At 41.8% G+C, this 27983-nt stretch overlaps 1 protein-coding gene across 6 annotated transcripts; it reads right to left on the reverse strand.

Annotated features, from left to right (window-relative positions):
* ZFP14 (ZFP14 zinc finger protein) lies at nucleotides 1–27925 on the reverse strand. Of its 6 annotated transcripts, none has more exons than XM_064293261.1 (6): nucleotides 27890–27925; nucleotides 19946–20086; nucleotides 18796–18883; nucleotides 15696–15822; nucleotides 14500–14598; nucleotides 4–6552 (listed from the first exon to the last, which is right to left on the reverse strand). In XM_064293261.1, the coding sequence occupies exons 3-6, from the start codon at nucleotides 18802–18804 to the stop codon at nucleotides 5186–5188; spliced, it is 1602 nt and encodes a 533-aa protein (XP_064149331.1). In that variant the 5' UTR covers nucleotides 18805–18883; nucleotides 19946–20086; nucleotides 27890–27925; the 3' UTR covers nucleotides 4–5185. The 6 variants fall into 6 exon arrangements, with proteins under 6 accessions (XP_023397249.1, XP_010599895.1, XP_064149332.1 ...); XM_023541482.2 differs by lacking the exon at nucleotides 27890–27925 and adding an exon at nucleotides 24283–27844; XM_064293262.1 differs by lacking the exon at nucleotides 19946–20086 and having other exon boundaries at nucleotides 3–6552.
* Nucleotides 27926–27983: the final 58 nt, after the last annotated feature.

Here is a 27983-nt window from a genome sequence, read left to right on the forward strand (position 1 = left end):
GTCAAGAACTTCATTTTACTTGAAAACACACACCTCACCAGTATCATCTTATGTCTTATAGTCCAGTCTAGTCTTTGTCTGAAGAGTTGGCTTCAGGAATAGTTTCAGTTTTGAGCTAACAGAGAGTCCAGGGGTCATGTCCTCTGGGATCCCTCCAGTCTCAGTCAGACCATTAAGCCTGGTCTTTTTACTAGAATTTGAGGTCTGCATCACACTTTTCTCCTGCTCCATCAGGGACTCTCTGTTGTGTTCCCTGTCAGGGCAGTCATGGTGGTAGCCAGGCACCATCTAGCTCTTCCAGTCTCAGGCTGCTAACCAAAAGGCCAACAGTTCGAATCCACCAGGCGCTCCTTGGAAACTGTATGGGGCAGTCCTGCTCCATCCTGTAGGGTCGCTATGAGTCGGAATTGACTTGACGGCAACGGGTTTGGATTTTTGGTTTTATACTCATCAAAAGAGTAAAAAGAGAATCTACAGTCTGGGAAAAAAATTTTGACTATTACAAATCTGACAAAGGTCTAATCTCTAAAATCTACAGGAAAATCCAACACCTCTTTGTCCGACAACAAAAAGACAAAAAATCCAATTAAAAAATGGCCAAAGGAAATGAACAGGCACTTCACGAAAGAAGACATTCAAATGACTAACAGACACATGAGGAAATGCTCGTGACCACTAGCCATTAGAAAATGCAAATCAAAACCACAGTGAGATACCATCTCACCCAGACGTTACTGGCAATAATAAATAGAAAAAAAAAATAACAAATGTTGGAGAGGCTGCAGGGAGATTGGAACTCATGCACTGCTGCTGGTGGGAATGCAAAATGGTACAACCACTTTGGAACAACGATATGGCACTTCTTTAAAAAGCTAGAAATAGAAATACCATATGATCGAGCAATCCCACTGCTAGGAATATGTCCTAGAGAAATACGAGCCGTCACACGAATAGACATATGCACAGCCATGTCCATGGACGCATGGTTCACAATAGCAAAAAAATGAAAAAAACCTAGATGCCCATCAACAGATGAATGAATAAACTACAGTACATACACACGATGTAGTCCTAGGAAATGATAAAGAACAATGATGAATCTTCGAAGCATCTCACAACATGGATGAATCTGGAGGACGTTATGCTGAGTGAAATAAATCAATCACTAAAGGACAAATATTGTATGAGACCACTACTATAAAAACTCATGAAAAGGTTTACACACAAAAAGAAACCACCTTTGATGGTTACAAGGAAGGGATGGAGTGGAGATGGCAAAACACTAAATGGACAGTAGGTAAGTGGTAACATTGGTGAAGGGTAAGACAGTACACATGGAGACCCTGGTGGCGTACTGGTTAAGAACTACGGCTGCTAACCAAAAGATCAGCAGTTCAAATCCCAGGTGCTCCTCGGAAACCGTATGGGGCAGTTCTACTCTGTCCTGTAGTCACTATGAGTTGGAATCGACTCAACAGCAATGGACTTTTATGGGTTAAGACAGTACATAATACTAGGGAAGCCAGTACAACTGTACAAGGCAAGGTCATAGCCCGTACAACTGTATAAGCCAAGGTCATAGACACAGCCAAACTCTCTGAGGGACTGAATTACTGGGATGGAATCTATGGGGACCATGGTCTTAGGATACATCTAGCTCAACTGGCATAACATAGTTTATAAAGAAAATGTTCTATGCCCTACTTTGGTGAGTGGAGTCTGGAGCCTTAAAAGCCTGTGAGCTGCCATCTAAGATACTTCAATGGTCTCACCCCTTTGGGAGCAAGGAAGCATGAGGAAAACTAAAGACACAAGGGAAAGATTAGTCCAAAGGACTAACGGACCACAATGGCTACGGCCTCCACCAGACTGAGTCCAGCATAACTAGACGGTACTCGGCTACCGCCACTAACTGCTGTGACAGGGATCACAATAGAGGGTCCTGGACAGAGCTGGAGAAAAATGTAGAACAAAATTCTAACTCACAAAAAAAAGACCCAACTTGCTGGCCTGACAGAGACTGGAGAAACCCTGAGTATGGCCCCCAACAGCCTTTTAGCTCAGTGATGAAGTCATTCCTGAGGTTCACCCTTCAGCCAAAGAATAGATAGGCCCATAAAACAAAATGAGACTAAAGGGGCACATCAGGCCAGGGGCAAGGACTAGAAGGCAGGAGGGGACAGGAAAGCTGGTAAAAGGGAACCCAAGGTCCAGAAGGGAGAGCACTGACATGTCGTGGAGTTGTTAACCAATGTCATAAAACAGTATGTGCACTGTTTAATGAGAAGCTAGTTCTGTAAACCTTCATCTCAAGTACAATTAAAAAAAAAAACTCATTGATAATCTGTAGCTATATCACCTTTATCAATGTTAATGATTATCTTTCTTTTTTTTTTCTTTTGTTACAAAAAAAAACTCGTTGCTGTTGAGTTAATTCTTATAGTGACCCTATAGGACAGAGTAGAACTGCCACACATAGGGTTTCCAAGGAGTTTCTGGTGGATTCGAACTGCTGACCTTTTAGGTTAGCAGCCGTAGTACTTAACCACTACGCCACCAGGGTTTCCCTTCATTCATTAGACCTACCAAAATCTAGTCATTGTTAACACTGGATAAGTCTAATAGTGTCTAGTCTCTTAATTTCTACTTTTAATTGTACTTTCCTCCTTTTTACTTGTGTTGGTTTTATTTTGTTCCATTTCTGTTTTCCTGACATACTATTCATTCCTTCAACACATTTATTTATCAAGTGTCTACTGTGCAACAGGACCTTCATTGTTGCTAGAGATGAAGTGAATAAGATGAAAACTGGGTTCATGCATTAGAGAGTATTAATTTCCCACTGTATAGAACTTTGGTGACACCCCACAAGTTTAGATATGTAGTCATTACATTATCATTCATTTCTTAGAAGCCTATCATTTCAGTTTTAATTTGCATTTTAAACTTTTTATTACTGAAACTTTCAAACACATACAAAAGTATAAATATTAGAGCAATGAACCTCCAGGAACAAACCACCCCACTTCAATAATTATCAATATTTTGCCAAGCTAGTTTCCAGTTCTTTTCCTCAATTTCCTTTTTTCCTGGAATATTTTAAAACAAATCCAGACAACATTTCATAAATTGTAAGTATGTATCTCTAACAAGATGTTTCATTTTTTAATAACCACACTAACATTAGCACCCCTAACAAATTAATATTTCTAAATATCATCTACTATTTGGTCCATGTCCACATTTCTCCCACTGTTTTTTTTTTTTTTTAATTTTGCTAAAATTAGGTCCACAAAATGGATACATATTGAATTTAGTTAAGATGTCTCTTTCAATCTGTTAATGGTTGCCCCTCCTCCAACTACCACTCAGTTGAAGAAATCAGGTCAGTTATTCTGCAGAATTTTACACATTCTGGATCTGGCTGATTGCTTCCTTGTGGTGTCATTTACCTTGTTCAGCTCTTCCTGCAAATTCTTGATTTTAAAGAATTTTATTTAAAGGCTTCATTCCTTCATTATTTTGGCAATAAGGTGTCACAGGTAGTGCTGTGAACTGCCTATGGCACTATATCAGGAGGTGCTTACTGCCCCACAATCCCACTTTTATTGAGGTTAAGATTGATCAAAAGGTTCCAGAGGTGGTCAGCTTGATAAACTGATGATAAAGTTCTCGTTGATCATTTTCTGGATTCCTTATTCCAGTAGGGGCTAGAAAATGTTAGTTTTCCTAATCCTATCATTCTTTCTGTATATAAATACATTAAAAACAAAAGAACACTTTAATTGGATAAACTTTGGGTGGCCCTGGTTGGTTCATATAGGAAAGGCAAGATAAATGCTCAATTTTGCCCCTTATTTATCAATTTCCAGAATGATGAGTTGGTGGGATAGTATCTTCTACAGCTGAGCAAATTGTGCAGCCAAAACCAAGTAAGCCATCAAACTACTGGTCGGGTCGTGTCAAAAGACCCAACTCGAAAGAACCCCCACTGGTAAGAACGGAGCAATTTGAACATTAAAAAATACATCTATTTTCAATTGAATTTCAATTATGGGACTTGCACACACACACACAACACACACACACCAATATTAAATTCCCAAGTGGTTTCTTTTTTGCCATCTTTTTTTATCATTTCTAATTCATCCTGAATTGTGGTCAGATAGTGGGGATTGTAAACCATTTGTTTTTGGAATTTACCATGGGAAAATCATTTCATATTCCTGATTTGTTAACAGCTGTACATTTAATAACCCCACATTCACAAAATCCAGTTTCTTTTCAACGAAAAATTTCTAATGTAGCTGAAGGGATGAAGAACTTACATTCACTGTAATCTCCTCGCTTTTATCCACAATAAATTATTTTAAGTTTAATAAGTGCTGAGAGGTGATAGAAGGCATTTCTACATTTATTACTTCTATAGGATCTTTCTTTCATGAATAAACTAATGATAACAATTATAGAAAATATTTACAGAATACATGCTATGTAGCTGCTACTCTTGCAAGTATTAACTACTTAATCCTTACAACCATCCTTTCACATAGTGTGGCAGGCTGACTCTAAAACGGCTCCCAGTGGTCCCCCACCTACTGGTATTCACGTTCTTGTGTAAACTCCTTCTCTTGACTGTGGGCTGGCCTCATGACTTGCTTCTGACCAAGAGAAGTGGATCCCTCCTCAGCCAAGCCTTCAGATTCGACCCCAGCCCTGGCTGAAACCTTGACTGTAGCCTCATTAGAAACCATGAAGTAGAGGGACCAACAAAGTCATGCCTGGACTTCTGGCTGATAGAAACTGTGAGATAATAATTGTGTGCTGTTTTAAGCTACTAAGTTTGTGGCAATTTAATAACTAATATGCATCACCATTTTAAAAATGAGTAAAATGAGGCACAGAAGTTTAAGTATCTTGTCCGCTGTCACATTGGTAATAAAGTAGTGAAATGGATATAATAATAGATAAGGCTAAGATTTTCCTACATTCATTATACTATTCTCTCACAAGTTTGGTAAAGATAAACAATATTTGAGTGGTAGTAGGAGACTTTTAAATCAACATATTTTTATCTAATATAAAATCTCTTAGGCTGAGTTAATTGTGAGAATGAAACAAACTTTCTCAAGAATGAATTTTGTGATGTCTGGTAACACAAAGTCCATTTGAAGGGTTTCTTGTATTAAATTACATTATGAATTTTCTGATGTTGAGTAAGGTGTGAATGTTGTCTAAAGGCCTTCTTACATTCCTTACATTTGTAGGGTTTCTCACCAGTATGAATTCTCTGGTGTTGAGTAAGAAATGAATAAAGTCTAAAAGCCTTACCACATTCTTTACATTCATAAGGTTTCTCACCAGTATGAATACTCTGATGTTGAGTAAGTTGTGAGAGCAGTCTAAAGGGTTTCCTACATTCCTTACATTCATAAGGTTTCTCACCAGTATGAATACTCTGATGTTGAGTAAGTTGTGAGAGCAGTCTAAAAGCCTTCCCACATTCTTCACACTCATAGGGTCGCTCGCCAATATGAATGCTCTGATGTGAAATAAGTTGTGAGTAACTACTAAAGGTCTTCCAACACTCCACACATTCATAGGGTTTCTCACGAGTATGAATTCTCTGATGGCGAACAAGTTGCTGCCTTAATCTAAAAGCCTTCCCACATTCCTTACATTCATAGGGCTTCTCACCAGTGTGAATACTCTGATGGACAGTAAGTTGCTGGCATATTCTAAAAGCCTTTCCACATTCCTTACACGCGTAGGGTTTCTCGCCAAAATGAATTTTCTGATGTACTCTAAGGTCTGGACCACATACAAAGGCTTTCCCACATTCCTTACATTCATGAAGCTTCTCAGCCGTATGAAGTCTCTGATGTCGAGTAAGGTGTGTACACTGTCTAAAGGTCTTTCCACATGCTTTACATTCATAAGGTTTCTCACCAGTGTGAATTCTCTGATGTCGAGCAAGTTGTTGATGTACTCTAAAGGCCTTCCCACATTCCTTACATTCATAGGGTTTCTCACCAGTGTGAAGTCTCTGATGTTGAGTAAGTTCTTGGAGCACTGTAAATGCCTTCCCACATTCCTTACATTCATAGGGTTTCTCACCAGTATGAAGTTTGTGATGCCGAATAAGGTGTGCGCGCTGTCTAAAGGCCTGCCCACATTCCTTACATTTATAAGGTTTCTCACCAGTATGAATTCTCAGGTGTTGACTAAGTGTTGAGCGACGAATAAAGGTCTTCCTACATTCCTTACATTCATATAACTTTTCTCCGTTATGAATTCTCTGATACTCAGTAAGGAAACTGTGTTTTTTGTAAGTGGTCATTTTTTCAGGGATAAGTTTGACTTGCCTGAAATATCCCTCTTGTGGTTCCTTTTGCCCCTCAATCTTGTTTTGGCATTCCCAATCATTTCCATAAATGCAGCCCTGAAGGCTATAGCTTTTAATTCTTTCCATTATTTCCCATTGGAATGAATATATTTCATAAATGTCCTTCTCTGGAGATAAATTATTGGTCTTGTAGCTGGACTCCAAATCTGGAAAAAAATAAAATAAATAAATAAATTAAACACATGGTATTTTCCTGTTCCAGAAGAAAAATTCCATAGAGAAACAAAGCAAAGTGAAAATAATGCCTATTTCAAGTGAATGGATTGGACATTCTAAAACACAGAAATTTGTTCTACAATACCACACACGTGTTCCTAAAATATTTCACCTTCTGCAAACTTACACACCAAAATTTACATGTTTCTTTGGAAAAATAGGGCTGTAGGAGGCCATTAAAACCTATGCAACTTTATAACCAGAACACTAACAAAAATAATAACTGACTAACCAACGGACAACTTGGATAACCTAAAAAAGGCAGCTCAGCATGGCTGAGGGGTGCTTCATGTATACCAAAATGCACAAATACAGAGTGCAAATGCTGAGTTTCAGGTACGAGACATTGCTTTCCTGAGGAATGCAATAAAGAATAAACTAAAGAAAAGCAAGAGATGCCTAGGAAAAAAAACTAAGTCATAAAAACTGTTGTGAGCAGCAAATCTTTTTAATTCTTCTGACTAATATCAACACAGAAGGATAACAGAACATAATTTACATGGTATTTACTCTAAAACATAGAAATAATAAAATGGAAAGGGAGGCTATTGCTTCTGGTTCTGATGGAGAAGCTGATATCAGACTAACTCACTAAAAACAAGTAGAAAGTTGAATTAAAAAAAAAAAATCTGCTTGAAGACACTAATTAACAGCCAAAACAGGCAAGATTAGATGACCACGGTCTTAGAGAGAAAGAGAATATGCTGGATGAAAAGCTTTGGTAATCATCCTAGACTTTCAGTGGGGACACTACAAGGGTCACACTTAGGACACTAGGAACAAAGAGCAAAAGATCATCCTTGAATAGATGAAGCTGAAGCTGATCAGTCCATACTCTATCTGCCACCAGAGGTAAATCAAATTCTTTCTGGAGAAAGACAACATATCATTCAGAAACAGAATTATTTAGAGGCTCTAAAACTTTTCGAATATAATGTCCACCATTTAATTATAAATTATCTGATATAACAAGACAGGAGAAAAATGACCATAAACCAAGAGATAAAACAAAATAGAAACAAATGGAAAGATGTTTCCATGTTCGTGGATTGGAAGACTGAATATTGTTAAGATCTCAATATTACCCAAAGTGATCTGTAGATTCAATGCAATCCTGATCAAAATTCCAACAATCTTCTTTACAAAAATAGAAAAACCAATCCTCAACTTTATATGGAATGGCAAGATGCCCTGAATAGCTAAAACAAAGTAGGAGGACTCACGTTTGCTGATTTAAAAACATATTATACAGTTCATCTGACATCTGGCTCTTGGGACTTAAGCTAGCAGCTTACCTGAGGTCTTACCTGCCGATCTTGGAATTCATCGATCCTCGAAGCCTATGAGCAAGAGCCCTGCTGTCTGACCTGCCGACCTCAGGTTCATCAGCCTCTACAGCTACGTGAGTCAGGAGAAGCCTCTATCCTGACCCACAGACTTGGGACGTTCCAGCCTCTACAATTGTGTGAGCCATTTCCCTTATATAAATCTCTCTATACAGGTATTTATACACTTTACTGGTTTTGCTTCTGTGGAGAACCCAGCCTAAGACACCAGGTGATGGGGAGGGGAGTTGGGAGTGATTACTTAATGGGCATGGGGGGGGGGTTGTGGAATGATGGAAAAAAATTGCAACTAGAAAGAGGTGATGGTTTCACAAAATGGTGAATGTCTGAAATGCCACTGAAGTGTACGTTTTAAAATGGTTCATTGTATGTTATGTAAATTTCACTTAAAAAAATTATACAGTTACAGTAATACAAAAAGCCTGGTACTAGTATGAAAATAAACACACAGACCAGTGGAACAGAATTGAGAGTCCAGAATTAAACCCATACATCTATGGTCAACTGATTTTTAACAAGGGTGCTAAGTCCATTCAATGAGGAAAGAAGAGTGTTCTTCAATAAATAGTGCTGGGAAAACTGGATTTCCACACGCAGAAAAATAAAATAGGACCCATGTCTTACACCATACACAAAAACAAATTCAAAATGGATTAAGGACTTAAATGTGCAATCTAAAACCATAAAATTCTTAGGAAACAAAAACGCAGGGGCAATGTTGTCAGGCCTAGCTTTTAACAATGGATTATTTAATACAATAACAAAACCACAAACAGCAAAAGACAAAATAAATAAATGGGATCTTTTAAAAATTAAAAACTTTTATCATCAAAAGTCTGATCCAAAAAAGTGAAAAGACAAGCTACAGACAGGAAGAATATCTTTGGAAACCATATGTCGGATAAGAATATAATAACCAAAACATACATAAAACTTTGGCAACAACAAAAAGATAATCTAATCATAAAAAATGAGCAAAGGACTTGAATAGACATTTCACCAAAGAAGACCTTCAAATGGTCGCCAAACCCATGAAGAGATGATCAGCATCACTAACCATCAGAGAGATGCAAATCAAAACCACAGTGAGATACCATTTCACTCCCACTAGGATGGCTACCCTGGTGGCACATGGGCTAAAAGCTAGGTGACACACGGGCTAACCAAAACGATGGCAGTTCAGACACACCAGCGGCTCCTTGGAAACCCTATGGGGCAGTTCTACTCTGTCCTATAGGGTTGCTATGAGTTGGAATTGAGTTGACAACAAGGAGTTTCGTTTTGGTTTTGTGCTAAGAGAAGGTCCGGGAGCATCACCAAGCTCTCCCAGATCTCGGTTTCTAAATACCATTCCCCCTTAAAAGGAAGCACGCCTCTTTAAAGAAATGCTCATTCAGGTTGTTGTCAGGTGCTGTAGAGTCGATTACGACTCATAGCGACACTGTGTACCACAGAACAAAACACTGCCCAATTCTGTGCCATCCTCACAATCGTTGTTACGCTTTAGTCCATTGTTGCAGCCACTGTGTCAGTCCGTTTCATTGAGGGTCTTCCTCTTCTTTGCTGACCCTCTGCTTTACCAAGCATGATGTCTTTCTCCAGGGACTGATCCCTCCTGACAACATGTCCAAAGTATGTGAGACGTAGTCTCGCCATCCTTGCTTTTAAGGAGCATTCTGGTTGTGCTTCTTCCAAGACAGATTTGTTTGTTCCTTTGGCAGTCCATGGTATATTCAATATTCTTTGCCACCACCACAATTCAAAGGCATTAATTCTTCTTTGGTCTTCTTTATTTATCATCCAGCTTTCACATGCACGGGAGGTGACTGAAAAACACCATGGTTTGGGTCAGGCGCACCTTAGTCTTCAAGGTGACACCTTTGGTTCTCAACACTTTAAAAGAGGTCTTTTGTAGCAGATTTGCCCAATGCAGTGCGTCTCTTGATTTCTTGACTGCTGCTTCAATGGCTGTTGATTGTGGATCCAAGTAAAATGAAATCCTTAACGACTTCAATCTTTTCTCCGTTTATCATGATGTTGCTTATTGGTCCAGTTGTGAAGATTTTTGTTTTCTTTATGTTGAGGTGCAATCCAAACTGAAGGCTGTGGTCTTTGATCTTCATCAGTAGTTGCTTTAAGTCCTCTTCACTTTCAGCAAGCAAGGTGGTGTCATCTGCATAATGCAGGTTGTTAAAGAGTCTTCCTTCAATCCTGATGCCCTGCTCTTCTTCACATAATCCAGCTTCTCGGATTATTTGCTCAGCACACAGACTGAATAGGTATGGTGAAAGGATACAACCCTGGTACACACTTTTCCTGACTTTAAACCATGCAGTGTCTCCTTATTCTGTTCGAACGACTGCCTCTTCATCTATGTACAGGTTCCTCATGAGCACAATTGTTCTGGAATTTCCATTCTTTGCAATGTTATCCATAATTTGTTATGATCCATACAGTTGAATGCCTTTGCATAGTCAATAAAACACAGGTAAACATCTTGCTGATATTCTCTGCTTTCAGCCAGGATCCATCTGCCATCAGCAATGATATCCCTGGTTCCACATCCTCTTCTGAATTCGACTTGAATTTCTGGCAGTTCCCTGTTGATATAAGGCTGCGGCCGCTCTTGAATGATCTTCAGCAAAATTTTACTTGCGTGTGATATTAATGATATTGTTCGATAATTTCTGCATTCTGTAGTATCACCTTTCTTGGGAATAGGCATAAATATGGATCTCTTCCAGTCAGTTGGCCAAATAGCTGTCTTCCAAATTTCTTGACATAGATGAGTGAGCACTTCCAGTGCTCTATCCGACTGTTGAAACATCTCAACTGGTATTCCGTCAATTCCTGGAGCCTTGGTTTTTGCCAATGCCTTCAGTGCAGCTTGGACTTCTTCCTTCAGTACCATGGGTTCCTGATCATATGCTACCATATTCTTTTTGGTATAGTGACTCTGTGTATTCCTTCCTTCTTCTTTTGATGCTTCCTACATCATTTAATATTTTCCCTGTAGAATCCTTTAATATTGCAACTCAAGGCTTGAATTTTTTCTTCAGTTCTTTCAGCTTGAGAAATGTTGAGTGTGTTCCTTCCCTTTGGTTTTCTATTTCCAGCTCTTTGCACATGTCATGTTAATACTTTGTCTTCTCAAGCCACCCTTTGAAGTCTTCTGTTCAGCTCTTTTACTTCATCATTTCTTCCTTTTGCTTTAGCTACCCTACATTCAGAGCAAGTTTCAGAGTCTCTTCTGACATCCATCTTGGTCTTGTCTTTCTTCCCTGTCTTTTTAATGACCTCTTGCTTTCTTCATGTATGATGTGCTCAGTGTCATTCCACAACTAGTCTGGTCTTCAGTCATTAGTGTTCGATGCCTCAAATCTATTCTTGAGATGGTCTCTAAATTCAGATGGGAAATATTCAAGGTCATACCTTAGCTCTCGTGGACTTGTTCTAGTTTTCTTTAGTTTCAACTTCAATTTGAACTTGTATATGAGCAATTGATGATCTGTTCCGCAGTCAGCTCCTGGCCTCCTTCTGACTGATGATACTGAGCTTTTCCATTATCTCTTTCCACAGATGTAGTCACTTTGATTCCTGTGTATTCCATCTGGCAAAGTCAGTAAAAAAAGGTATTTGCAATGAAGAAGTCATTGGTCTTGCAAAATTCTGTAATGCCATCTCCAGCATTGTTTCTATCACCCAGGCCAATTATCCAACTACCAGTCCTTCTTCTCTGTTTCCAACTTTAGCATTCCAATCACTAGTAATTATCGATGCATCCTGACTGTATGTTTGATCATTTTCAGACTGCAGAAGTTGGTAAACATCTTAGGCGTATGGATATTATCCTATCACTGACAGCGCTGTACTTCAACATAGATCTTGAAATGTTCTTTTTGATGATGAATGCAACACCATTCCTCTTCAAGTTGTCATTCCTGACATAGTAGAACATATGATTGTTCCACTCAAAACGGCCAATACCAGTCCATTTCAGCTCACTAATGCCTAGGATGTTGATGTTTATACATCCCATTTCATTTTCGATAATTTCCAATTTTCCTAGATTCATACTTTGTACTTTCCATGTTCCGATTATTAATGGATATTTGCAGCTATTTCTTCTCATTTTTAGATGTGCCACATCAGCAAATGAAGTTCCCCAAATCTTGGTTCCATTTATGTCATTAAGGTTGAATCTACTTTGAGGAAACAGCTCTTCCCCCGTTATATTTCGAGTGTCCTTTAACCTGAGGGGCTCTTCTTCCAGCACTATATCAGACAGTGTTCCACTGCTATTCATAAGGTTTTCACTGGCTAATGCTTTTCAGAATTAGACCGCCGGGTCCTTCTTCCTAGTCTGTCTTAGTCTGGAAGCTCAGCTGAAACCTGTCCACCATGGGTAACCCCGCTGGTATTTGAATACTGGTGGCATAGCTTCCAGCATCACAGCCACACACAAGCCCCCACAGTATGACAAACTGACAGATGTGTGGGGGGTAACTTTATATCTCAAAGTATCTTAATGTCATGTAGTCTAAGTCCTAGATTACACTCTTCCTTTTCCAAAATTGCTTTAGATATGCTAGGTCCTTTGTTTTCCACATAAATTTTAGAATCGTTTTGTTATATTCTACAAAAAAAAAAAAGTTTGCCGGAGAGTATGACTGGAATTGTGTTGAATCTATAAAATAAGCATTTTTACGATACTGAGTCTTCCAATTCAGAAAATGACATCTCTCCATTTACTTAGGTTTTCTTTAATTTCCCTTAGCAATGTTTCATGGTTTTCACCATGGAGGTCTTACATATGTTTTGCTATATTTATTCTTAAGTATTTTATGTTTTTGACATGATTGAGAATTGAGTTATTTCATTTTCCCTTTTTTGCTCCTAGTATATAAAAACACAACTTATTTTTTATATTAATCTTGCATCCTTTGTCCTTATTAAATTCACTTATTACTTTGAGTAGTTGTTGCTTTGATTCTTTAGGATTCTCAGTCATACCATCGTCTAAGTAGAGACAGTTTTACTTCTTTTTTCCGATCTTTTATGTCTGTTATTTCTTTTTCTTGCCTATTGCAATGGCTGGACCTTCAATACAATGTTGAATAGATGTGGCAAGTGTGGGCCTCTTTGCCTTGTTCCCAATCCAAGGGGGAAATTCTTCAATTACTGTGTGTGATGACGTTTATGATGTAGCTTTTTTGTGTTTGTTTTAAAGCAGGTGCTCTTTATCAGGTTGAGAAAGTTTCCTTCAATTTCTAGTTTTTGCAGAGACTTTATCATGAACTAAATTTTGTCAGATGTTATTTTTTTATCAGTGGAGATGAACATGTGGGTTCATTTTTTTTGTGTTAATAAGGTGAATTATGCAGATTAATTTTTTAATGTTAAACTAAGATTGCATTTCTGGGATAAATCCTACTGATCATTGCTTTATATATTGCTGGATTTTATTTGCTAAAATTTTGTTAAGGATTCTACATCTATGTTCATGAGGGAAATGTATCTATAATTTCCTTTTTGTTGTAATTTATTTATCAGGTTATGGTATAAGAGTTACACTGACCTCATAAAATGAATTGGGACATGTTCCCTTCTCTTCTGAAGGGGTTTGTGTAATTTTGCTGCTATTTCTTCTTTAAACATTTAATAGAATTCACCAGTGAAGCTCCCTGGGAGTGGCATTTTCTCTGTGGGAAGACTTTTGATAACGAATTTAATTACTTTAATAGACATAGTTATTAATATTTTCTCTTTTATCCTGTGTCAGTTGTGTTAAGTTGTATTCTTCAAGGAATTTTTCCATTTTATTTCAGTTGTCAAATTTACCGGCACAAAGTTGTCCATGATATCCTCTTATTTGCATATCCTTTTTACAGCTGTAGGATATGAAGTGAAAACCCCTCTTTCCTTCCTAATATTAGTAATTTTTGTTGTCTCTCTTTTTTAATTAGTCAAGTGGACCCCTGGTGGCACAGTGGTTAAGCGCTCCACTGCGACCCAAAGGTCAGCAGTTTAAATCTACCAGCCACTGCTTGGAAACCCTATGAGGCAGCTCTACTGTGTTCTATAGGGTCACTACGAGTTGGAATCAAATCAGTGGTACTCAACAACAACAGTCAAGCTAGGTGTTTATCAATCTTGCTGATATTTCCAAAAGAACATTAACTTTGGGCTTCATTAATTTTCTCTGCTGTTTGTTTTTATATGGTTGATTTCTGCTTTTATATTCATTCATTTATTTATTTATTTTCTGTCTACTGAGAACAGCTCCTCTCTTTGAGGAAGGAGAAGAACACAAGAGATGAGAAACAAAGAGTTGTAAATTGAGGTCAAAAGTAAGTTTCTTCGTTAGTCCAGGGTTAAAAGATCTTAGCTTGCCTTCCAGGTCTCAGGTCTTTCCACCAGAGGCCATGGGCCTTTGAAGACAGTTCTCCAGCTTCTCCAGGATGTAAACCCTAACAAGCTTGGCTGTTACCTGTGTAATGACCTCCCCGTGCCTGCTCAGCCCTCACTCACCAGGGCCGTGCTTTCTTGCCCCTTCCCTCACAACCATCCAGGGCTCCTTGCCTTCATCCAGTAAGGTAATCACATCTGGCTTAGAAATGGAAGGACCTGCTTAAAAGAGAAATATAACATGAAATTACAAGCCCCAAAGTCCTTAAATTCAGCCTTAGTTAAATTTATAATTACTTACATAGCTCAGAATGGTAGTTTATAAAGCCCAAGAGCACAGAAAGGCAAAAAGATTGAAGAAAAGTCCTATTAGGGTAACCTTGGAACCATAAAAAATAGAGACCAGACAGTTGAGAAATGGTCTTGTTATAATTTAAACTCGCACAGGCTCTGCTGAGAGGCAGGAATGTGCAGTGGTCGAGAACAAGACTCTGGATCCAGACTGCGTACATTCTGACTCTCCCTGTTGCCTGTGTCACCCCAGCAAATTATTAACCTCTTGTACCTAGTTTTCTCATCTGAAATGGGAATGATAATAGTATCTTTCTCATAGAATTGTTGCGAGGATTAATCAATAATGTAAAAACCACAGAGCAGTGCCTGAGCACGAATATACCCAGTTATATGTATAAAAAAAAAGTTACATGTATACGTACATGGAATATGTGTGTGTCAGCTATTGATTTTTTATTGTTATTTTTGCTGAGAGGAGTAGCAGCAGCTTCCTGGGACATTCACAGATCCTGCCTAAGATATTCATTCGATATTAAATGTAAAGTTCTTAGATTTTAACTTTCAATTAGAACCGGGTATGTCTGTTACAGGAAACAGAAAGCACGTTTTAACGAACTCCGTGAATCCAAACCACATAAATTGCACAGGCTCCTCTGGTCATGAGAGAACTCAGGTCTCCCGTGTCCACAGGTAGGTCAGAAAGCAGCGCTAAGCTCAGTTACAATGTGAAATTTGGTTTCTTGGACACTGCTTTTGCTGAACATAACCCAGAATTCAAATCCAGCTCCCCGGATATCGAAGAAAAGAGGAAATTACAGAAAAAGCCTCTCCCTATCCCCCCGCCCCAAAAAATGTAACAGCAGGATGGGAAAGATGAGGTATTAATTTGCAGGTCCATTTCAAACCTCATAAAGCCTTAACCATTCCCTTGAGAGCAGGGAGCATAAAGTAGCTAGTTTCTCAAAATAAGAGTCCTGAACTCAACAGCAGAGAGCGCCAATCTCATCTGGGATAAACAACCTTACCTAGTGAGGCCAAGTTGCTGTAGTTCTCCCACATCACATCCCTATACAAGTCCCTCTGAGCAGGGTCCAGGCATTCCCACTCTTCCTGTGAGAAGTCTATGGCTACATCCCCGAAAGTCACTGAACTCTGAAAATATAAACTCATATTACTGGTGAAAAGGAATGAAATATTCTTAAAATAGAAAGAGAAGAGATTGAGAATTGCATTGCAGACAGAGGGGCACACAGCAAGCAAACAGGCTAGGACTAAAAAGTGATGACATGAGCAGAGGACAGGGGGGGGAATTCCTATGATGGAGGCAGAATGCCTAACGTCTTCAAGAGTCCACTGGCTGCGATTAAATTCTTGCACAGTGTGGAATACCTTAATTATCCAAACAGACCTGAAATGAATAAAATAACCAGAGAATATCCCAATTAAATCAAACAGTGTGCACACACCTACTGTATGCTACATGCCTCCATCATAAATTCTTAACAAGTTTGAAGACTTCCACTCTCTTTTAACAATCATAAAAAAAATGATAAAAATTCCCCCAAATGTAACACAAAATCTCTAATAATATTTGCATAACATTAAAGACCTTTCCAAGACTCAAGCTGATCACATTGCAAAGTCAGATTTTAATTATAAACATTTTCCCTGTTATAGCCAATTCTTTTATAAACCTTAAAAATGTGTTACGTAGTAGTTCACATTTTGAATACATTACATTCAATTTTTTTTAACATGGACATCTTAATTCAATCTCAAAGTCTTCCCCAACCCTCAGTCTGCAATCACCTAACCCTTGTGCATCTGGGTGATTTGGCTGTTCACCATCCATCATCCTTCACTGAATACCTTCCCTTGTTCCCAAGTTAGAGGGCACTGAATTGTGAAGATGTTGTGAACATAACAGCATAAACCAATGGTTTTTAATGAAGAGTGATTTTGCTCCCCAGGGGGCATTTGGCAAAGTCTACAGACAATTCTGGTTGCCACCCCTGGAGAGGAGAGTTACTGGGTATCAAATACATGGAAGCCAAGAACAGTGGCTCACTACTGTTGGTGTCACCCAGTGTGGTAACTCATGCTGTCACCCCCCCCAGGGCTGAAGTGGGCGGGCCACTGGTGAACCCCTCCTGGTGGGTAGAGCAGTGGGCCTGCCCCCCCAGCAGGGCCCAGCATGCACTACCAGGCCCCACCCTTCCCAGCCTTGCCCTCTGTGGTCCCCTGCAGCTCCTCTCCTCTCCCATTGGCCCAGGCAGAGACCTCCTCTCTGGATAATGGCAGGAGCTGCCTGGCCACTGGTGTCCTGACCAGTGGGTGACATGTCTGTCTCCTTTGCAGCCCCTCCCCAGTGGTGCCAGCACACCCGCCACCACCACCACCATGGACCCTGGGGTCATTTTGGTGTCACCCCCTCTGACAGTGTCGGGGGTGCAATCCGCACCCTCCCCCTGACCCTCCTAGTGACACCACTGTCCAGGAATGCTGTTAAACATCTTATAATGCAAAGGACAGCCCCCACAATAAATGACTATCTGGTCCAAAACATCAGTATGCCGAGGTTGAGAAACCCTGGCCTGGACCAACACATTCTGTAAAGCCACACGATGGACCTTGTTCCTGGTATTCTTCTTTCAGGGTTTTCCAGAGACGATCCTTGATCTCTTTATCTGCATTCCTCATCATGTCCTACCCAGTCCTAAAAGCCCTACAAAGCATAAGATCTTAACATACACAGAGACCTAGGCCAGTCACACCAAATCCTATGCTATCAGCTTAGAAAACATATGTCTGTGGAGAAGTTAACAGTGTTCTCCATTAGTCAAAGAGGACCCAATTCTCTTTTATCAAGCTACAGATCTTCAAGGAAAGCTCAAAATATGGACTAATAATCTGTTCCTGAAAACCAGATATTCCAGCACTACATTAAGGACCAGGTATCTACTTCCCCATCATTTTATATCAGGAAACTATAAGGCACTGTATGTCAATCTCAACCCTCCAACCAACTTCACAGCCTTTTTCCCCAACAGAGAATTACAGTATGCACAGGGGTGACTGCCCTGCCCAGGGCATACGTGATGTCTTTGGCTTTATTATTTTCATCCTCTCTTCTACTAAAATATTTCCTTATTTACTTCTTTCTATACAATTTTCTTCAATATTTTTCCAACTTTTTAGGGACTCATTTATATTAGACAAAAATAAAAGCTAAATATATGGAAATGCCTCTCAAACCAGAATATAATGGCAGGAATGGCTCACGCTCACTGTGATGTCCTGATGCGTCCTCTGTCACCAGCAATACCTACTACGTATTGCAAAACATCTGCAGATGATTCTGACGGTCTAGCAATTTTATGTGGAATATAATGAGATGCTTCCTGCACATTTTTTTTTTCTTGTAAAAAATGCTGTATGCCATTTTTATGAAGTTCTAAAAATAGGCAAAATTAATCTACACTGTTTACAGTCAGGTAGTGGTTTCATTTGGGTTCAATGGGCGGGCGGTGGGTAGGGAGTGGCTGAAAGAAGGGCTTCTTGGTAGTGGTAATGTTCTCTTTTGTGACCTAAGTGCTGGTAGCACAGATGTGTTCAGTTTATGAAAATTCATTTAAGTGTACTCTTATGATCTGTATACTTTTCTGTATGCATGCTGTACTTCAATAAAAAAGTTTAAAAAAATGTCATGTTGGGTATTGGAGATAAACATTTTTCCTATATAAGACTAGACCCAATAACAATGTACTGGGAGAAATATACTTTCTCTGAAGTATTAAAACTGAAAGGTGCTCTATTGGAACACGTTAACAGGGGTGACATTCTGCAGGGAAGGCCTGTGTTTCTCAAGGCGTTTTATTTTTACTCCCTCACCGCTCTCAACACAAGATTTACTACACAGGAGATGCTGAACGTTAGCTGAAGAAGGGAAGGGCTCATAGCAAGGACACTGGGCTGTTTGGCCCCAACCCTCACGGGAATGAGAGGAACTGGGGAAGATGCTCTTAAATGGAGCTCTGCTAAGTAGGAAGTTTCAGGACAAGGAACGAATACGTATACATGACCTAGAAATTGGTATCATTTCAAAAAGGAGAAACACCAACTTACATGGGCCATGGTTTTGCAACTATAGGAACTGGTCGATCCTTTTCAAGATTTCTCTGTTGGAGAATTGCACAGTCCAGGGAAGTCAGAGCTGGAAGAAGAAAAAGAAACCATGAAACCAGATGTGCCTTGTTATTTTTCGTTGCTCTCAAGTTGGTTCTGAGTAAGGGCGGCCCCATGTGCCTTAAAACCAGGAAAACAAAACCAACTGCCATGGAGTCGATTCCAATTCAAAACTGCCCCATAGGGTTTCCAAGGACCAGCTGGTGGATTCAAACTGCTGACCCTTTGGTTAGCAGCCAAGCTCTTAACCACTGTGCCACCAGAGTTTCCCTATGTGCCTTTAAAAAAAAAAAAAACTGTTGCCATTGAGTCAATTCTGACTCATAGTGACCCTATAGAACAGAGTAGAACTGCCCCCACAGAGTTTCCAAGGAGCACCTGCTGGATTTGAACTGCCGACCTTTTGGTTAGCAGCCATAGCACTTAACCACTATGCCACCAGGGTTTCCCCCATGTACCTTAAAAAAAAAAGAGCCCCCAAAATGACTTATATTAATACAAGCTTCTTTTTCCTCCATTCCTGCTTTCAAACTATTCCCCACCACTATACTCATACGCATCCCACACTCACACAAACTGGAAGAGACTAGAGGGGGTCTGAAGAAATCCAATCATCTTTCTCCAACCTTGAGAAAACCCAGCTGAACAATGACGGACTTGGCGTAGAAGCCCAGATACGTCAGCAGAATTTCTGATTAGTTCCCCACCTGGCAGTGTAGATCTGGTCTCGACACTGGGTAACTCAGACTATTTCCCTGAGCAGCGCCTCTTCCAACCAGTAGAACTTTCCAGGGCTGAGAAGGGGCTATACCTTCCAAACAGAGCCTCCTTTGAGCCCCCAGGATCCTGTCCACACTTCCCAAACGCAAAGACACAACAAACTGAGGCTGCCAGCTTCCACCCCGGCAAAACTGCGCTGACCTTTCCCCAGCCAGGACAGCTCACCGCTCCCTGTTTCCCAATCTCAACCTCTGGTATTAAGACATCCTCACCACCCCCTCCTTCCACCCCCTCCTCAGTATCCAGCTGGGAGGAGAGGATTCAGGACATTCACCGAGAACTTGAATGTGACAGGTACTTTGTACGTTACCGTTTGACACTCCGCACTGTTCTACGTTGTAGTCCTTCTCTCTTCTCAGTAGCTCAGGGAACTCACGCTCAGAGGTCAAATCATCTGCCCACATTCAGTCATTACGCGGCAGAACTTCGTTTTGAATCCACATTTCTGTAACTGAAAATCCAGTCCTCTTTCACCTTTGCTTTTTGCCTGTGAAGGCTAGGATTTCTCCTTCATTGTAAGAAACCTGGGAGCCCTAGTGGTGCAGTGGTTAAGAGCTCGGCTGTTAACCAAAAGGTCGGCAGCTCAAATCCACCAGCTGCTCCTCGGAAACTCTTGAGGCAGTTCTACTCTGTCCTACAGGGTCGCTATGAGTAGGAATCGACTCCACAGCGACAGGTTTGGTTTGGTCTTTATGCAAGAAACCTGAGCACGAGCAGTTCACTAAAAACTAGAAATAACCGATAACCTTTCCAAAGATACCAGGCCTCCCTACTACTTCAGGAGACGCATGTTAAAGCAACCTTTTTATACGAACTGCATAGGGAGATCTAAAAGTCTGAGGCTGTCGCATATTAACACTGTCCCGGGAAAACAGACACTTCAGTTGGTCTAAATTTACAATTATGTGGGAGCAGCATTTAAACCCCATGAACCCTGTGACTCAGATACCCCACATCTGGGACTAACGGAACTAATTGCACGTGGACATATTTATGCAGAGCTATGCTGACAAATGGAAACCGTGGTGGTGTAGTGGTTAAGTGCTACAGCTGCTAACCAAACGGTTGGCAGTTTGAATCCGCCAGGTGCTCCTTGGAAACTCTATGGGGCAGTTCTACTCTGTCCTGTAGGGTCGCTATGAGTCGGAATCGACTTGATGGCGTTGAGTTTGGCTTTTTTTTTTTTGGATGCTGACAAATATGGTCCATAATGGATAAAAGCTGAAAAGAACCTAAATGAGGAAATGGTTAAATACAGCGTCATGCCTCCACACCATCAAAACCACGCAGCTATTAAAAAGCGATGATGCTCCTCTAATTTTGACAATGGGGTGAAGCCAGTGTGTTAGAAAAAACAGAGCTGTTGTGTGAAACTGTTTTGGCAGAAAAAATAATCACATGTATGCCTAGAACCAAAAAAAAAAAAAAATTGCTGTTGAGTCGATTCCAACTCATAGTGACCCTATAGGCAGAGTAGAACTGCCCCATGGGGTTTCCAAGGAGGGGCTGGTGGATTCGAACTGCCAACTTTTTGGTTAGCAGCCGAGCTTTTAACCACTGCCCCACCAGGGCTCTGTATGTCTAGAAGGACCAGTTAAAATGTTCACGGTGACACGCACCAACACTCACCACATATTAAGCAGAGTGTGAACATACACAGATACTCCAAATAAGGGAAGGACTTTCTTTCAGCCTTCCTTGAACTGGGGAAAAAACCCCAAAACTTAGGATACTTTAAAAACAGCTGTTTTTCATGAGTGGCTTTTCTTTGTTTACTTCAGCTTCCAATTCATGAACCAATTCTATGAATTTTGTATGTCCATGTATGTTGGAATAAAAAAAAAACTGCCTAGAAAAGAATGGCAGAAAGTTCCCGACTGAAGTCTTTTAAATACTGATGACTCTCACATGGTTGCTTCCTTTCACATTCTCTTGACAGATGGGTTTATTTTGTTTCTGAACCAGTCTTTTAAGTAAGATATCTGTAAAGCTCTTGGATTTCCTTTTGGATTTTCTTGTCCTGCTAGGCTCACTTTACATATAAAAACCCATTGCCGTGGAGTCAATTCTGACTCTTAGCAACCCTACAGGACAGAGTAGAACTGCCCACAGAGTTTCTAAGGAGTGCCTGGTGGATTCAAACTGCCGAACTTTTGGTTAGCATCCATAGCACTTAACCCCCGTACCGCCAGGGTTTCCCACTTTACATACAGTATCATTAAAATAAAAACCGTAAGGCACAAAGTTTACTGTATGAAATCCATCTACCTCCAGAGACCCCAGAGCTTCAATATAATTTGGACGTAATCCGACAGCATTTACTGTCATCAGATTAATGGCTCCTCCCTAGCAGCTCCCAAGGTGTGAAATCTGAATTCTCAGATGACCTTTATTACACCCTTCCTTAAACCTATTGTATACATATTTTATTTTGTGTTTTCAATTATATGCAATTTAAAGACAGAATCTATGCTTTTTTAATGGTGACAGTCCCCAAATACTAGAATAAGGTCTGGAAAATTGCAGGTACTTAATAAATGCCTGATGTTTGACCCCAAAATCATATGTATTGGAATTTTCTTTAGGAAATAGGTAGGAAAGCACACAAAGATATATCACACGCTCAGGGCAGTTAATTATGGCCCTTCTAGCCATAGCCTTTGTGACTCCCACAATGATTGGGTGGGACTATGAAAATAGGGGGCTTGTGGCCCATTAAGGGGATTGGACAGCTTGCTGCTAATGCAAATAAGGTCTATGGAACCTGTGATGGTGGGGATTGTCTGTCAGCTTGGCTGGGCCATGATTTTCAGTGGTTTGGCAGTTATTTAATGATGTAATTGGCAGTTATGTAATGATGTAGTCATCCTCCATTTCACAAAATGTAATTTTCTGATGTAACTGTCCTCCATTTTGTGACATGTTGTAAATGCTAGCCTCTATGCCTGTGGTTATGGTCCCACTTAGGAGGGAGCTGTCCGTTATGTTGATGAGGCAGGATTAGGGTGGGATGCATCTTAAGTCACCGCCTCACTAGAGGATATGACTCAAGTCATCACCCTTACACAAGTCACCACTCTTGCTTTAGTCACACCTTTTATCTTATAAGAGAAAAAAGGAGAGAGAGGTGAGCAGAGTGGGGGGTTGGGGGAGACCACACCAGCACCAAGAAGAAGATGGGAGCAGAGCATGTCCTTTGGACCCAGGATCTCTGCGCTGGGAACCTCCTAGACCCAGGAGAGAGAGAAGGAAAGAAACAGTGGCAGAGAAATGGCAGCAGTAGAATCAGGAAACCAGCAGGAGATGGCAGTGAGCTTCCTGACCCACAGAGCCAGAGAGCTGAGCGCCTTCAGCCAGGAGGCTTGCTGGTGGAGTAGGCTGCCTCTAGGCACTTGGTGTAGCTAGGCTCACTGAACCTCAGAGCAAGAGAGCTAAGCACCTTCAGGCCAAGGCTTACTGGCAGAACAGGGTGTCTCTGAGCACTTAATTGGCAGAGCTAAAGAGCTCTGTAACACTTGCCCAGGCAGGGCAGAGGCTGGGCTGAGAGGGCGAAGGGCCAAGGGCCTTCCTGCTGGCACAGCTGAGAAGAGCCTGTCCTAATCGAAGAACTATATCCTGATCCTGAGTTGTAACCTGTTACTTCCCTAATAAACCCCATGATCACTACTACTACCTGCGAGTTCTGTGTCGTCAGTGCAACAAATCATCGAACCCAGCAGAGAAGGAGAGAGCGCTGTGGGAGGGATGGCTGGTGTCAGAACTGGGAAAAAGTTTGGAGAGAGGAGGTATGCCTGCCCTTCGGCTCACAGGAACCCGCTTTGGGCTGTTGGTGCTGATCTTGATTCTCCCTACCCCTTGTGAAGTTAGAGGAGGTCAGACCCCACGCCATTTTACAACAAGGATGTTTATCAGAGAATAATTTATTACAACCAAAAATTAAAAATAAATATCTAACAGTAGTCAAGAGGTCAAATTATACGACGGCAATGGGGGATATGATAGCATTCAATATCATTATTAATAATGATGATGGCCGATATTAATAAAGGGAAGAAGGCATCATGATGAATTACTAAGGAAGGCAGGAGGAGTCTTTTTAACAAGTACACTTGATGATGGGAATTGATATCGTATTGTAATTATTAATATAGGATTTGCTGTCAGACTCTGCAGATATAAAAGTGAGCTCTGATAGTTATTAACTGTGCGATCTTGGACATGTTACTTAACTTTTCAGTGCCTCAGCTTCCTCCTCTATAAAATGTTGATAACAACCTCAAAGGGTTGTTATACGGCTTAAATAAGATACTACATAAAACAGCACTTAAAACAGCAAATAAGCATTTAATAAAAGTCAGCTGTAATCATTGAAGAATGCTGCATATCTTCTTTTCCACAACTATTTTAAAAAATTCTCTTCTGCACTTTCATTTTTACTCCCATAAAAAAGTTTCTCAGCCCAGCTCTTTCTTACAGTGCTAATAAATTTCAAAGCCTCGCCTTGATAGGCAGTTCTTGATTAACAACAATTTATAAAATTGTGTGGATAGATGAAGTAAATGTGGCAGAATCCTGATAATTTTTTAATCTGGGTGACAGAGAAAAACATGGAATCACAACATGATATTAACAGCACTTATTACGCACCAGGCATTGTCGAGGGTTTCACGCATACTAATTCATCCCTTCTCAGCAACCCTGTAGGCAGGTTCTACCATCATCCTCACTCTACAGAAGGAACTGCTGCACAGAGAGAGAAAATAATTCACCCAAGCTCACCCAGGTACAAGCGCTAGGTTTCGGATCAGAACCCTGGTGATTTAGCTTCATAACCCCTGTTACTCTGTGGTGCGATTAATACTTCTGTGTGCGGCCTTTCCAGCCACGGTCTTGTAACTCCCACCCAGGTGATTGTGTGTGATAAGGTTAACTGTGGCCTACCAAGGGGATTGGTCAGTTTTTTCTTAAAAGAGAGTCAATTCCAGAGCCAAGGGGAGGAGCCCACCACCAAGGAAGGAGAGACCCAGCAGCAGGAGGCAGCATGGTGGGCTTCCCTGCCCATGGAGAGAGAAGGCTGAGTGCCTTTGGGCAGAGATTGAGGGCCAGGGAGAGGCATGCCTGTGAGCACAGCTGGGAGGAAGCTGTCTTGCTGGAAGAGCTGTATCTTCAGTGTTCCTGAGCCTGAATTATAACGTGTTACTTCCCTAATAAACCCCATAATTGTGAGTATAGTCTGTGAGTTCTGTGTGGCCACTGCAATGAATTTTCGAACCCAGTAGACAGTGCTGTGTGAGGGACGGCTGCTGTCAGACTTACTAAAGATGGCAGAGAGAGGAGCCTTGTCTGGCCTCCACCTCATAGGAGTCAGCCTTGTGCTCTTGATCTTGGCTCTCCTTACCCCTTGTGGCCTTGGAGGAGGTCAGACACTGCCCCCACATCGTTTTTACATACTGCCACTACTCTAAAATGCTTATCATAAGACCACATAAGTATGTGGCCTGAAACAAACTCCTGCTGTCAAAGACTTCTAACTTTGTCTCAAATCTCTACTACTGCTCCTTGGAGAATAATCCTTGTCCTCGCTGACACAAACTTCCCCACTAAAACCAACTAAAAACCCTGCCACATTACATTAAACCAAAACCAGCTGCTGTCAAGTTGATTCCAACTCATGGTGACCCTATGTGTGTCAGAGTAGAACTGTGCTCCATATGGTTTTCAATGGCTGATATTTTGGAAGTAGCTTTCCAGGCCTTTCTTCCGAGGCATCTCTGGGTGAACTAGAACTGCCAACATCTCAGTTAGCAGTCAAGTGTATTAAGCATTTGTACCACCCAGGGACTCCATCCCATTACCACTTCTAAAAGCCTTACAAAGCAGAATATCCTGTCAACAATCAGACCTTCTCCCATATTTCCTTGGTTCTGGAACTCCGGTTTGTGGAAAAGACCAAAGACACCTAGTAGGTGATTCCATCTAAACTGAAATCTCCTCAAACTGTAAAGCCTAAAATAAAAGGTTTGCAGGTAGCTTCCCTTTAAGAGGTTCAATTGCAGACCATCCAAATGATTAGCAAGAGACTGCTCTAAGCAGAAATTAAATATTCATGTGAGTACCCTCTGTTATGGACCAGATTGGGTCCCCCAAAAATGTGTGTCAGCTTGGCTGCGCCATGGTTCCCAGTATTGTGTGACTGTCCACCTGTTTGTTATCTGATGTGATTTTCCTACACATTGTAAATCCTACCTCTATGATGTTAATAAACTGAGATTAGAGGCAGTTATGTCAATGAGGCAGAACTCAGGCTACATTAGGTTGTGTTTTAAGCCAATCTCTTTTGAAATACAGAGAAGCAAGCAGACAGACACAGGGACCTCACACCACCAAGAAAGTAGAGCCAGGAGAACAAGTCCTTTGGACCTGGGGTCCTGGGCTGAGAAGCTCCTCAACCAGGGAAGGTTGATGACAAGGACTTTCCCCTAGAGCCGACAGAGAAGGAAAGCCTTCACCTGGACCTGGTGCCCTGGCAGCCTACTAGACTGTGAGAGAATAAAGTTCTGTCTGTTAAAGCCATCTACTCGTGGTATTTCTGTTATAGCGGCACTAGTTAACTAAGACACCCTCTAAAGAGAACGGACACGGCGTGTGTTGTGGCCTACCCTCTTGACTCCCATCATATACTGGGAAAGACGGTCAAACGTCCAGGTCCACGGACAGGGCGTTTCAGATGTTAAAGCCTAACTGGCTAAAGACTAACTGGAACATGCCTGTATAGTCTGATAAAATCAGGTTTATGGACTCTTACTGACTTCCTGAATCACAGAGAGAGGAGGTAATTCCAGAAGACTGGTGGAATCAACAACGAGAAGAAATGCCTCTTTATTAAGGGTTGGGTTCTTGCGGAAGGATTCTGAGGAGGATAAGGGAAGCCGAGCAGTCCCTGGGTGGTGCGAACGGTTAATGCGCTTGGAAAGAAAGGCCCGGTGATCTACTTCCAAAAAAACCAGCGGTTGAAAACTCTACGGAGCACAGTTCCACTCTGACACACGAGTCACAACTGACTTCACAGCAACTGGTTAAGGGCAGCAGGGGTCAGTGCGTACTGGCTGCTGTTTCTAAAGTGAGATCAGGAGGCCCAAATGGAACCCAGTGCCGTCCAGTCTGTTCCTACTCATAGAGACCCTGTAGGGGTCCCAAGGCGCTACATCTTTACGGAAGCCGGCTGTCACATCTTTCTTCCCTGGAGCACGCGAACCTCTGACTTTTTGGTCTAGCAGTCGAGCACTTTACTCAGTGCGCCACCAGGGGGGCCTTTGAGATTAGAAGTGGGGATTAACTGGAGATGATCGGGTGCTGTCATGAGTGGGAGTGGCTCAGCAACTGGGCATCCCCAGTAACGAGACGAAAATAGCAAAGCAGGCGGCCGGCACTATCGGTAAGAAGGCAGTAACCTCTCAGAGGGGGCCGTTAGGGCATTTTTACAACCGCTGTACGACCGGGGGCGAGATAACGTTTTCTGTCAGTTGTGCAGCTGCCTCTGTCTGTCTTTCCCTTCTCAGCCTGACTAATGACATGGCTGCTTTTTCTCTTTTCAGTCCGAGCTGGTTTTCTTTCATTGAAGAAGGAAGCAAAAATGCTCCCATACCCGGAAAAATAAAAATTCCGTTTCATGGAACAAAGAGGAAAGGTGAACTCATTCTGACCTTGATTTATGCGCGCCTGCAATTCTTTTCTCCTTTCCCTCGTCCTTCCCTGGGTCTTTCTATTAAAGATCGGCAGGCCTGGAGAGGACGGGAATCTGGCCCTGGGAGCTCAGCTCAGTCTGGTTGAACGGGGACAGCCCTGCTCCCACACCGGCTCCCACCATCCCTCACGGACTACCGCGACGGCAGTCAGAGGGAGCCTGGGAGAGCCGCCCCTTCCCGCTATCCGCACGAGGGGCGGGGGCCGCAGGCCGTCTCGAGTCCAGGTAGTCGCTCGGAAGGCAGCTCTCGGCAGTCGCGGGGCCAGGTTCCTCTCAGGAACGCACCTTTTGTCGGGGCCTCTAGGCGGGGATCAGACGTCTAATTCGGAGCCATTCCCAGCCGCTGGGCCTCTGCGGCCCTGAAGCCGGAGGGCAGAGGACGCAGCAGGGCACCGGGCGCCCAGCCAGCACCACAAACCCCACAACTCCCATAACCTCGCTCACACCCCAGCCGGCGCCGCCCCCGCGCCGCCCCCGCGCCCGTTTCCTCAGCGCACGCCACCAACTCACCTCAGGGCGCGACCGCCGCGGGGAGGCCGGAAGGAGGCTCGGCGCGGAGGCCTGTGGGAAACGTAGTCCGGGCTGGGAGGGCCTCGGCCCGGCT

The sequence above is a fragment of the Loxodonta africana genome, chromosome 11 (assembly GCF_030014295.1).
Source record: "Loxodonta africana isolate mLoxAfr1 chromosome 11, mLoxAfr1.hap2, whole genome shotgun sequence".
In the NCBI taxonomy this organism is placed as follows: Eukaryota; Metazoa; Chordata; class Mammalia; order Proboscidea; family Elephantidae; genus Loxodonta; species Loxodonta africana.

Coding starts and splice junctions, on each gene's coding strand:
- ZFP14 (XM_023541481.2), bottom strand. CDS start 15,840: ATGAGTTTATATTTTCAGAGTTCAGTGACTTTCGGGGATGTAGCCATA. Junction 14,599..15,695: donor CAGCAACTTGGCCTCACTAG/GTAAGGTTGTTT, acceptor TTCTCTTTTAAG/CAGGTCCTTCCATTTCTAAG. Junction 6,553..14,499: donor GGCAAGAAAGCACGGCCCTG/GTGAGTGAGGGC, acceptor ATTTTTTTCCAG/ATTTGGAGTCCAGCTACAAG.